The 13,585-nt window shown below is 42.8% G+C and overlaps 1 protein-coding gene across 2 annotated transcripts; it reads left to right on the plus strand.

The window, feature by feature from the left end:
* The first annotated feature begins 3,250 nt into the window (after positions 1–3,250).
* Positions 3,251–8,544, plus strand: RAG2 (recombination activating 2). 2 transcript variants are annotated; one of them, XM_065404100.1, is made up of 2 exons: positions 3,251–3,263; positions 6,929–8,544. In XM_065404100.1, the coding sequence occupies exons 1-2, from the start codon at positions 3,251–3,253 to the stop codon at positions 8,542–8,544; spliced, it is 1,629 nt and encodes a 542-aa protein (XP_065260172.1). The 2 variants fall into 2 exon arrangements, with proteins under 2 accessions (XP_065260172.1, XP_065260171.1); XM_065404099.1 differs by lacking the exon at positions 3,251–3,263 and adding an exon at positions 3,279–3,307 and having other exon boundaries at positions 6,927–8,544.
* The last annotated feature ends 5,041 nt before the right edge of the window (positions 8,545–13,585 follow it).

Consider the following 13,585-nt stretch of genomic DNA (forward strand, 5'->3'; position numbering starts at 1 on the left):
ATGGGCTTTGAATCAGAGCTTAAGCCTTCACTTATTCGGTTGCACACACTTACTACTTCTTTTACTCAGTTTCAATGTCATAATCTAGTTATAGCCTGAGAATTCCAAGGGGAAAAAATTATTCCAATCAAAGTGTTGGGGTTGTTTAAGTTTGTAGAAATTAGAATTCCAAACGTTGTCTTTGAATTTAGCAGTGACTTCATAACACAGTAGTATCCAAAAGTCGCAGCAAAAATCAGACCCCACTGGGTTGGTCACTGTACAAATATCAAATAAAAAATAGCATCTACCCCCAATGAATTTACAATCTAAATAACAGAGGTCTACTGTCATTCTGAGCTGGCTAGGCATGAACAGGTTAAACTTCTAAAGGTGCAAGATGGATTTCTTTTTGCACTATCTAAAAAAAAAACGGTCACAGACAGTTAGCCACATTAGAGGAGTACTAAGGAGCACATCTGCAAGCTAAGCATACATACCTTCTGCCTGCCTGCTTGTCCATGCCACAGCCCCTCTTTGTGCAGTCACAGAAGATTCCACAAGTGCTGACTTTTGAATCCCCGTTACAAACAAAGGTTTCAGGAGGAAGCAAAAACCCTCCATCAGCCAGGTACGTCTAATATGCTTATTGTTTTACCCAAACAAACCCTGGGTTCCAAAGTTAGAGAAAGCTTTGAGAAATGTTATCTACATGCTTCAGTAGTTGGCTGGTTTAGACTAGAGCTGTCTGGGGGGTCCAGATGGGAATCTGATCCTAAAGAATTTAGGAGCCACATTTGCTTCTCAGTCTACAAGTCTTGGGTGTGTGCTGTGGGGAGTTAGCCCCAGCTCCTTCAGAAGGCCCTGGGTTAATCTTTTTGAAGAAAATGCTGCAATGGCAGAATCATCAGAGAGGAAAATAAAATGTAATTTTGCAAAGTAGCTTTTAATCCCTGCACTAAGCACCTGTGTTCCTGCCAAGATACCAGTGATTACAGACTGATGGGAGAATTTGAGAAACAGCAGAGGGAGCATTTACAAATTAAGACTCAATGTTACCCTGGGATCTAATCTCTTAGAGAGTCAGCAGTCTAACATTCTAATAAAAGCTATTGAAATAGCAAATAAAGTGCTTTGCAAATCTGTTTGTGACTAGAAGCTGAGTTGGTTCACTAGATTCATGGGGTCATATCATTCATTACTTGCAATTTAGTATCCAGACAGCTACCAGATATTTGTGAAAACAGCTGTGGGTACTAAACGTTTTATGAATTTTAGCCAAATGATTATATATTTGAAAATTCATATTAAATAGCAATGTTTGTTATTCATTATCCTCCTGTTTAAATTGCTTCAGTCATCCACTTGGAGAGCAGAAACATTATCATGTGACTTAGGTGACCAATCAAACAGCATTTATACTCAAAGAGGATACAGTTAAGGGAAAAAAAGAGTTATCTGAAAACTATACATCCCAAGCTTTTCAATGGCTATTTCTGAAAAAACAAAGACATTTTTGCTGGACATGTTGGTAACACAGGCTCCCCACTCACTAGGTTCTAACACAATTCCCACAACACGATTTTAAAGGTGCAGATCTGTATCTAGTAGGCACGACAGGAGGTTTCAAATCATTTTAGCCAACTCAGTTTTTAAAAGCACCTTTATTCTTTATCCTCATGTAGACAGACTCCTATTTGACAGACAGACTCCACTCATTCTCCCTTCTCAATCACATCAAATCCAAGCTTCTTGTTACCACTTTCTATACCCTACACAGTATTGCCAGTCCCAAGCATTCAAAAATCATGACTCAAGCCCCAAAAATGCATAAGATTTTAAAATATAATATATTCAAGGTTCTTTTTATTTCTCTTCTGGCTTTCGAGCCTTTAGCGTGCACACAGATCACGCTCTCACAATTTTCTTGCGACTATAAGGGCTAAAAACTTATTTTTTCTTTTAAAATGAAAAATGAGATTCTCATCAAACCACCTGTCGTGGAGCTGGGGCTTTAATAAAAATCCTAGATAGCATGAAAATCACAAGATTTGGCAACACTGCCTACATAACTCTGCCCCACCCCCACCCCCCTTATTTGCCCTTGTCTCTTATAGTTAAGGCTAAGATTTTGTCAGGGATATTTTTAGTAAAAGTCAGGGACAGGTCACGGGCAATATAGAAAAATTCACGGAAGCCCGTGACCTGTCCCTGACTTTTACTAAAAATATCCCTGACAAAATGGGGAGCCCAGCTGTGGGGGCTGCTCCAAGCTCTGGGTGCCCACACTACCTGTGGGGACTCAGAGCTCCAGGATTCCCAGCCTCAGAGCTCCGGGGTACCCCCGCCACCCGCAGAGACTGGGAGCTCTGAAGGACTCCTGGGGCCCACGGCATCTCAGAGCTGGGGGGCCCCCACCCCCCGTGTCGGCCGGGAGCTGCGGGAGCCCTGCTGCGGCTAGGAGCTGTGACCCCACCGCCACCGCAAGTGGCAGGGAGCTCTGGGGGGCCCAACTGCCTGTGTTGGCCGGGAGCTGCGGGGGGGCCCCGCTGCCCATAGAGGCCAGGAGCTGTGGCCCCGCCACCCACGGCAACTTGGATCTGCAGCACCGCTGCCCATGGCAGCTGGGAAGTCCATGGGGCCCCCGGCACCTGCGGCCACATGGAGCTGCAGGGTCTCCCCGCCACTCACTGAGGCCAGAAGCTGTGGCCTCACTGCCCATGGCAGTTGGGAACTCCGGGGGACCCCGGCACCCACAGCCGCAGGGAGCAGCGGGGGGACTCTGCAGCTTCCGGCCAACAGGGCTGAATTCATGGAGGTTGCTGGAAGTCACGGATTCTGTGACTTCCGCGACCTCCATGAAAAAATTATAGCCTTAGTTATGGTGTCCTTCCCACCCCATCTGGTGCTCCACCTGTGGTGCCAGGACAAATGCTCATTTGTCCATTTCCCCCCGCAATCATCTTCCACCTTGCCCCCTACCCATGGAACACATCCATGGAACACTCCTGACCCACCATCCTCTCTTCTTATAAGAAACCTTTCTCTCCTTTACTCATTAAACCACACACTTATGCAGAGTGCAAGTTCTAATGTTGGAAGTGAGGGGTGTGAGATCTCTGGAATTTAAGCTAGTAATTGTTGTTGGGAGATGACAAGGGATAAGGGAAATTAAGTAGGTTTATTTAACAAAATAATTTGTAACCAACAAGTTTTGTTTCTGACAAGGTTTGTGCCTATCATCACCTCACTCAATCTACCTGTGTTCTCCATGTCCACTGAAGGTAGGACAAGAAGTAATGGGCTTAATCTGCAGCAAGGGAGATTTAGGGTAGATATTAAGAAAAACTTTCTATCTACAAGGGTAGCAAAGCACTGGAATAGTCTTCCAAGAGAGTTTGTGGAATTCCCATCACTGGCAGTTTTTAAGAACAGGTTACATAAATACCTGTCAGGGATGGTCTACATATACTTGATCCTGCCTCAGTGCAGGGGTCAGGCCTTGATGATTTCTCGTCCCTTCCAGTCCTACATTTCTATGATTCTATGATTGAATAGCACAATCCTGTTATGACAAAAGGATGCTGCAAATAAACTGGTCAGTCTTTTCCATCTCTAATTTCTCTGATCCCCAGAGGTAAATGGAAGAATGGACCCTTCAGTGTTATTTTCCAACATGTTTTGTAAATTTATACATTATTTTAAACTGAGGTTTTAGAATAAAGAAAGCAAATGCAAAACATTCCATTAGAACCTGTCTCAAAGAAGCAGGTGGTGAATGACAAAGGCAAATAACAAATACAAACAACAAAGAAATTGAGCATAATATGAAAACAAACAAAAAACATCTTGGGATTTTCAAACCAAACTGATACAGTGGGTCAAATTCCAACCTGAACTACTATGACCTCATCCTCTAGGACCTTCATAACACCCACATGGTGACATTATTTCTGACATGAATTTGGCCCATACATTTAAATAAATGTTACAGTATTTTTATTGCAAATTCTCAAATTTCTCAATGTTCAACTGGATTTTCACTGAGAAATATTACAGTACATCAGGTCTTGTGTGTGTATGGAGAACAGAGTCATTTTTGGACCGCTTGGTCTTAAATGTTTTCTCACTCGCAGACTCCAGATTATTGAATAGGGCTTGTGGATTACAATTCACAGCCCAAGCATTTTATTTATTCTGCCACAAGTATCTTTCTGATGCCTGGATGGGCCAGTATCATGTTTATGCCAAGTTCAGTCCATATTCTAAACAATATGACTAGAGGGAAGAAGGAAAAACGTACAAAACTGGATTTTCCCACCAGCATATTGGTCTTTAAGTTTTTGTAACCCAGACCAGGGGTTCTTAACCTTTTTCTTTCTGAAACCACCCCCCCTTCCCCCCCATGTTATAAAACCTCCACGGCCACAACAACTATTTTTCTGCATATAAAAACCAGTGCCAGCGTTAGGGGGTAGCAAGCAGGGCAGTTGTCCGGGACCCCGTGAAGCTAAGCTGCTCAGGCTTTGGCATAAACTCCAGATGGCAGGGCTGAGGGTAAGGGCTTCAGCCCTGCGCGGCTGGACTTTAGCTTTCTGCCCTGGGCCCCAGTGAGTCTAACACCGCCTGGTTGGCAGACCCCCTGAAACCTGCTTGTGGCCCCCCCCCCACAAGAACTGCTGGCCCAGACTACATGGAGGTTCCTTGTGCTCTGCCCCCTTCCCTGCTCACAGCATGTACACTGTGCAAAATAGGGCAAGGAAAATAAACCAGTCTCTGTGGCATCCAGAGTGTACTAGGAGCTTCAAGGAGAGAAATGGAGAGGAGATACCCGCTCCGCCTGGCCAGGAGTGCAGCCTACAGTGTGATATCTTCACGAACACTACCCTGGGGAAACTAAGGCACAAAGGCAGCACAAAGCAACAGAGGGTCCTGTGGCACCTTTAAGACTAACAGAAGTATTGGGAGCATAAGCTTTCGTGGGTAAGAACCTCACTTCTTCAGATGAAAGCTTATGCTCCCAATACTTCTGTTAGTCTTAAAGGTGCCACAGGACCCTCTGTTGCTTTTTACAGATTCAGACTAACACGGCTACCCCTCTGATACAAGGCAGCACAGTGACTTGCCCCCAGTCACAGAATAGGTCAGCATCAGAGCCAGACGCAGAGCCCAGAGCAGACCGAACCGCCCTGCCTCCGGGACAATGCACGCTGCGATCTGGAGCTGGGAGGCGGTCCAGCAGCCATCCCTGCCCCTGACATGATGTTGACAAACACATGGAGGGATTCGCCCCCCCCCCCCCCCATTTACCCACCCCCATGCCCTGGCGCGTCTCCCGCGCCCAGATCGGTCTGCAGCCTCCCTCCTCTCCCATCTCACGGCTTTCACCAGACCTCTGCTCTCATCTAACGAGCCTGCAGCCTAACCCTTCACACCCCAGCTCTGACATCTCCCCTACCTGAAACCCACTCGGCGGAGGCCACGGCAAATCGGCAACGTACTCGGGCTCAGGCAGCTGCTGGGAAATGTAGTTCCCTCCGCTGGGCAGTTCCCTATTGGGAGATTGACGCTAACGAGAGAGAAAACTCCAGTTCCCAGAAGGGGTGTGATTCCAAGTGTCTCTTTAAAGGCAATCCCGGCTGGCAGGCAGTGTAGGTGCAGAATGGTTCTGCTAAAGGGTCTATAGGGGTTGGGGATGTGAACAGGTAGGGGAAAGAGTCCCCTCTTTATTAACATTTGAAATACCAGCAGTAATTAAATACAACAAAACCTGACCTCAGCAACCAACCAAGCAACAGGCTGAGATTAGTTACTTAGTATGGTGTCCATTTAAAGATCAAACTAACAGCTCAGGGAAGGCCTGGTTCTCCCACCTTTACCCACAAAAGTGGTATTTGCTCAAGTGAGTAGTGCCAATCAATGGAGTAAATATTACTTAACATATGCGAAAGTTATGGAGTCCAATCCAGAGTTACTATCCAAACACCAAATTCAACCTATGAATACATTTTAAGGAAATATTTTATTTATGCTCAGCCTGGTTCAATTATAGAACAACTTGAAACTACATCTCGGAGAAGCTTATGTAGTGAACCATGATACGGTAGTTTGCACTAGGTACAAAAAAAACAGGACACCTGGGATGATCCTGAGCCCATAAAACTGGACAGTTGGGAGTGTGTACTGAGCACCCTTTCAGATTTCCCAGGGCTGCTATGTTAAAAAAAGGATGATTCTGGGAAAACCTGGACAGGTGGCAACTCTTGTTAGAGTCCAGCAAATAAATTCATAACAAATTTATTTTGCAGGAGAGTCAGGTGGAGAGAGGAGATTTCTGTAGATTGTGATTTACTCAGCTTAATTTGTTTTTCAAAATGCACCAAATAATTTCTGTGACTAATTCTTGGTCTATAGCTCACCTATAGTGTTGATATTCAAACTGCAAACTTTTAATTGAACACATGGGTCACATGGTATGTTTCTATTCTCCGACGGCGCGCGACTCTGAGAATCAGGTTTCTGGTTCAGATAGTCATGATTACTAATTCAGAATCTGCCTTTCTTGAACATTCTGCATTATTCACCCTTTCAGTGAACATTCTCCCCCCATTCCCTCTGTTATACTTGTTACCTAGTAAGTTCACAGAAAAAGGGTCACAAATGCAGTCAAATATTCAGAGGGGTATATTTTTTTTACAATATTCACCCAGTTCTAGCATAATTCCTTATTTAGACCTTAATAGCTCTTATATTGCACTTTTCATTTGTAGATCTCAAAGCATTTTACCAGGCTGAGTAAATATCATTACTCCATTTTATAGGTGAGGAAACTGAGGTACAGAATTGACATGGCTTGTCCAAGGTCACACAGTCAGTCAGTTGCCTAGCTGATCACCTTGACATTGTTTAAAGGATGCCTGATATGGTTTTCTGTATCTTTTTTTTTCAGATACTGATAGTACCATGACGCAATCACCAGACATAATGTCCCTGCAGATGATATCAGCTATTAATAATTCATCCTTGATTCAGCCAGGCTTTTCTCTGCTGAATTTTGATGGGCAGGTGTTTTTTTTTGGACAGAAAGGCTGGCCAAAGAGATCTTGCCCCACTGGAGTTTTTCTCCTTGACTTAAAAAAAAATGAACTCAAATTGAAGCCTGCATTTTTCTCTAAGGATTCCTGCTATCTTCCCCCTCTCCGTTACCCTGCTGTCTGCCCTCTCAGGGGCAGAACAGAGTCTGAGAAATGCCAATATGTCATCCATGGTGGGAAAACACCAAACAATGAACTATCTGATAAGATTTATGTTATGGGTATAGCATGCAAGCCTGGCAAGAAAATCACCTTTAAATGCACAGAGAAAGAGTTAGTTGGGGATGTTCCTGAAGCCAGATATGGCCATACCATTAATGTAGTTCATAGCCGAGGTAAAAGCATGAGTGTTATATTTGGGGGAAGGTCATATATCCCTCTTGGACAAAGAACCACAGAAAAATGGAATAGTGTAGTAGACTGTATGCCCCATGTGTTTTTGGTTGATTTTGAGTTTGGATGCTGTACCTCATACATCCTTCCAGAGCTTCAGGATGGACTTTCTTTCCATGTCTCCATTGCCAGAAATGATACCATCTACATCCTAGGGGGTCATTCTCTTGAAAATAACATCAGACCCCCCAACCTATACAGGCTAAAAATTGACCTGCCACTAGGCAGCCCAGCTGTGAGCTGCACCATCTTGCCTGGGGGGATCTCTGTCTCCAGTCCTCTTGTGACTCAGACTGGCGATAAAGAGTTTGTCATGGTTGGGGGCTACCAGTGTGACAACCAGAAGAGGATGTTTTGTAATACAATCTCTTTAGAAGATAACAACATAGAGATTGTGGAAAGGGAGACCCCAGACTGGACACCAGATATTAAACACTGCAAGATATGGTTTGGTAGTGATATGGGTAATGGGGCCATATTGCTTGGTATACCAGGGGACAACAGGCAACTAATTTCAGATGCAAACTACTTTTACATTTTGAGATGTGGAGGAACAAGAGAAGATGACGAGGAGGCGGCACAAACTTGCAGTCAGACATCTACAGAAGACCCAGGGGACTCCACTCCATTTGAAGATTCAGAGGAGTTCTGTTTTAGTGCCGAAGCCAATCGTTTTGACGATGATGATATTGACACCTATAACGAAGATGATGAAGAAGATGAATCAGAAACAGGCTACTGGATCACCTGCTCTGCCAACTGTGACATTGACATCAACACTTGGGTCCCTTTCTATTCTACTGAACTGAACAAGCCAGCTATGATCTACTGTTCCAATGGAGATGGCCATTGGGTCCATGCTCAGTGTATGGACCTGACTGAGGGCATGCTCATACGTCTTTCAGAGGCAAATGTCAAGTACTTCTGCAATGAGCATGTTGATCTTGCTAGAGGGCTGCAAACACCGAAGAAGGTTCTGCCTGTGAAAAAACAACCCATGAAACTACTGCGCAGAAAAACATCCATGAAGTTAGCAACTCCAGTGAAAAAATCTTTTCTTCGGAGGTTATTTGAGTAGATTTGAGCTAATGATTAAGGTTCAGCTAGGATTAAATGAAGAAATCACAAACCAAGGATAGTTAATGATGGTTGCAACAGAATTTAATATTAGAGCTCCTAGTGGTGTTTTATTTTATTAATTTTAATTATTAGATTATTTCAGTTTAATGTAGCTCACACATCAATGTTTATTATGTGTATTGCAGTAGCTTTCAGTGGTCCCAATCAAGATTAGTGCCCCATTGTGCTGGGCACTATACAAACACATAGGATCATATTTAGATAGCCTTCCTCAAATAGAATAGTACAATTACTTCATAAATATCCCCACTGACTTTACAGAAACTATTTGAAGAGTAAGGCACTACCCTGTGTGAATAATGATGTAGACTCTGATCCATAGGAAGCACAGTGTTACCCATTTTGCTTTTGCAAATCAATCTACTTAATCAATAGAACTAGAAATATCAGGTCTAATTCATGATTGCATTGCTCCAGTTTTACACTGGTCTAATGAATTAAAATCAGATGACTTAAACTGATGTTATATTGGAGTAAAGCCGTGTTAGTTCAGGCCCATTGTGTCAAAAATATGAAGGCAGTTTTCAAAGGGGCTCTCTAATTTGGGATGCCTCTATTTTGGGGTGATTAATTTTGGACCTAATTTTGATTTTGAGAGGTGCTGGGCAGCCACAGATCAGCGCCAGCTGGAGTTGTGGAAGCTCGGCTCATCAGAAAATCAGGCCACTTATTTAGGTGCCGAAATACTTGTTTTGTTTTCATTTTTCAAGGTGGGTCTCATGGACAGGCCCTCCCCATGTAAGAAAGATCAATTTGTTCAGCCTGCCATTTGTGTTTGTATTTTAAAAAGTATAATGAACTAATAAAGTTTATAATAAAAATGGCCTTTACCTTTGTTTCCACCTATTATGTGGGTAGCTAAGTACTGTGAATCTCAGGTTGGAAATAGCTCTGTCTTCATTTGCAAACAATGACTTTAACTGGTATAGTATATATGTCTGAGATGCCTATGTGAAGTCTGATAAAGAGCCTGATTCTGCAGCCGCTTCTTGCCCAGAATTCCCATTGACTTCAAAAAGAGTTCCTCACATTGAACAGGACTTTTATCATTTCCCTTGGGTCCACTGCTACCCTGCTATTTCTTTACCCTGCCCCCTGCCCCGGAGTGACTCTGCAGGTGTGAAAGTATTGAAATGTAGACTGTAGCTCATAGTGGTTCATTTTGCCAATGGGCCATTGTGAGGGGTGGAAACTAATACCGTTGTGTGCTCAAAGCAGAATGAATTCAGATGGCAAAAGTCACTGTCAAGGTTGACTGGCCCAATATTTTATTAACTTTTTGTGGTGTCTTGGATTACCTGTTTGTAAAGTCCCTGTAAGTCTTAAATTTATTTTATTTTACTTTTGTTACTGTTCCAATTCACTTAAAAAAAATCAATATAATCAGATCAACACTTGTGAGCCTACGATACTAGAGCAGTGTGTTCATAGTTCAACTCGCATGCCTGGCCCTTGGATAAAAAAGAAAAACAACATGAGCAGGCCACTACTCTTGAGCAACCTGTGCAGCTCTGGCCACGTGCAACCCTTACAAACCAGTATATGTAGTCAAACATTCCTGAGCAACCCTATAGTCACCAAGGAATGCTCACAGCACCACACTCATGTCCAATCCTACAATAACAATCAGTATGCACGTAAGCAATAGAGGAAAGCAAAGATCTACAATAAACCAATGTCAGTTTCCAGCTTCTAAGTGTGTTGGGGGCTGCAGTGCAGAAACTCAGAAGTGAGTCAACCTGATTCTCCTCTCACACTAATTTTACACTAGTGTAAGTCCATTGGCTTCAATGATGTTATTCCTTTTTCATGCCAGCATAAATGAGAGCAGAATCAAGCTCAATATGTTGTTCCAAAGAACATGAAATATATCCCTTAAAATTGGTAGAAATTTGGCTGCCAAGATCCATATTCTGTAGGGCAGATTCTACTCTGCTAAGGCCACACTATTCTGGAGACATAAAGAGCCAGAAACAATCTCCAGGGACTAACTCTAGCACATAGAGTGGCATAGGTGACTTTTGCCACACTGCCACCATCACATCCTGCAGCATGAGATCACATCAGAGGAATGATTAATGGTAGGAGGGGTCATGGCCAAAGTCCTCTGTGCTCAGGCTATTCTGAACTACATAGCAGCCCATTGATAGACATGAAGAGGCTTCAATATGTTAGAATAGCCCCTGTGGTTGCTGAAATTTACACTGGGGTCTACATCAGCTTCCAAAGCACTGTATAATATGGAAGACTAGAATCTGCCAGGCACAAAAAATGGCTTACAGCCACCTTTTGTTTAGTCACCGCCCTGTGCCCCTCCTCTCCCGGGATGTGCCTTCTGAGAAAAATAGCACAGAAGCTGGCCTTATCACTTGTCCAGCCAGGGGCCCAGTCCATTGTACTAATAAATTGTATATTTGTGTTGCCTTTTTAAAATATGCATTTATTTCAAATAGAGAAGAAAATTGCTAAGTGAAACCATGAGTCCAGCTTGGATGTTAGAGGCAGCTTAACAGGTATCAAATCAGAAATCAGAAAATATAATTACTGCAGGAGAAGGAAGTCATAAGCAGTATAAAATATAATATCCCAGATGGACTGAAATAAGAGATCAGTGGTCATTAGTCACTATTGTGAAGATGCTTAACATAGCATTCAAGATTAGAGAATATACCGTATATACGCGTTCATAAGCCGAATATTTTTGGTAAAAAAGTGACGCATCAAAGAGTGGGGGTCGGGTTATAAATGGGTCTACTCCAAAATTTGATGATTTTAAACTCTATGGAATCATTGAATTGAATATCTAATACATTGTCATTTTGTTTACCTGGAGCGTCTGCAGGCATGGAGCCCCTCAGCTCCCATTGGCTGGGAACGGCGAACCAAACCACAGGAAGCTGAGGGGCTCCATGCCTGCGGACACTCCAAGTAAACAAAACATCCCGACCCGCCAGCGGCTTACCCTGTTGGGCCGGTAGCCAAAGTTTTCCAACCCCTAAAATATAGGGTCGGCTTATGAAAAGGTCATACAGTTTTTGCTGTTTTTACCTATCCATTTTGGGGGGTCGGCTTATAAATGAACGGGCTAATGAACGAGTATATACGGTAATTGATTTTGTGCTGTCTCCAATGCCACTAGAAGGCAGATGTGTGCTGTGAAAAAGTGCTGATTGGTTCCAAAAGATGGATAATCAATAGAAAGTATTCCTTCTTCATAGAGGGTTGGTTAAGAAGATAAAATATAGCAGATATTAATGTATGGGTAAGTAACCCTCTTTCACATCTGCATCTATCTGACCTCTGTGTTTTGTAACAAGTATGGGCAATATCATGATCTCCAATCTCATTTTAGGGACATGATTTTGCTATTGGCTTTCAAAAGACTCATTCATGGATTTTAATGTTTATGAAAGGGACCTGGAGTCTGACATGTCTTCTATCTATAGAACAGGTACAGCATAAATAGTGGTAGTGCAGGCTTCCAAGGCACATCTCTCTGCTTTACACATCTTCTGTAAAGAATCTATGTGTTACAGACAAAACAATCAGGCATAGTTTTTAAAAAATGACTAGTGATTATGGGTACCTCCACTATTGGGTACCTAACTTGAGACATTTAAGAAAGATGTGGACAAATTGGAGAGGGGCCAGAGGGGAGCAACAAAAATGATAAAAGGATTAGAAAACTTGATCTATGGGGAAAGATTAAAAACACTGGGCATGTTTAGTCTTGAGAAAAGAAGACTGTGGGGGGACCTGATAACAGTCTTCAAATATGTTTAGGGCTGTTATAAAGAAGATGATGATCGATTGTTCTCTGTGTCCATTGAAGGTAGGACAAGAAGTAATGGGCTTAATCTGCAGCAAGGGAGATTTAGGTTAGATATTAGGAAAAACTTTCCAACTATAATGATATTTAAACTCCGGAATAGGCTTCTAAGGGTTGTTGCGGAATCCCTGTCATTGGAGGCTTTTAAGAACAGGTTGGACAAACACCTCTCAAGGATGGTCTAGGTTTACTTGGTCCTGCCTCAGCACAGGGGAGCTGGACTAGATGGCCTCTCAAAGTTCCTTCCAGCCCTACATTTCTATGATTCTATTATTTTTTAAAGGGAACTGACTTCTGAGAAATTGCTAAGCACCAGCCCTCTGAAAATCAGGCCCCATTGCCATTAAGGCATCTCAGTTTGGGGCTCAAAAATTGAGGCTCCCAAACTCACTAGTCACTTTTTGATAAATATAGGCCCCAATTAGTTTATAAACCTCCATCTCTGACACACTCATATATCTGTTGGGCGGGGTGGGGAGGCGGACACACAGAACTCTATACCACGTGAGCCAATAAACTTCTTTACCTCATAGCAATAGTAGGTACCTTAGCCTCTTTGTGGTGTACTCATAAACACAAAGCTAGCATGTTACACTGTCACAATGACTACCGTTTGGGGTGAAAAGGTAGTTCAAACTCCAAGCATCTTCATTTCTTGGTCCCTCTCCTGAGACTGCCAAGGGGGCCAATTACTGCTTTCTGAATGCTGTAGTTTTAAGATGTTGATATTTGTATGATGTAGACACTACTAAGAACAATTTGGCCTGATTTCAATGGTAATAAGCACCAGAGTTGTTGGGAGCTGCTGGTGCTCAAAACCTTTGCAAATCAGGTCAAATTTAATCAGGTCACCAAACATCAACTGGTGGATTTGAACCAGTGCCCTGGAGATGAAAGGGGCTCTACCTCCTTACAAGTGCTCTTTATCCTCCAGTTCCCCTATGATTCTGATGCTATAAATATATGTGGAAAGTGAAACCCAGAGAAGGAATTAAGCTAATCCAAAATCTCAGGAGACTCATTGGGCTATGTTTTTTAACATGGCCTCAATTTTTCCACCCACCATTTTGTGTCAAATGTCAATTGAAAGTATAAAATTGAAGGTACAAAGTATAGCATTTAGATGTCTAATTACCTGATTGTACAAGAA

Source organism: Emys orbicularis, chromosome 4 (genome assembly GCF_028017835.1).
Source record: "Emys orbicularis isolate rEmyOrb1 chromosome 4, rEmyOrb1.hap1, whole genome shotgun sequence".
NCBI classification, from domain to species: domain Eukaryota; kingdom Metazoa; phylum Chordata; order Testudines; family Emydidae; genus Emys; species Emys orbicularis.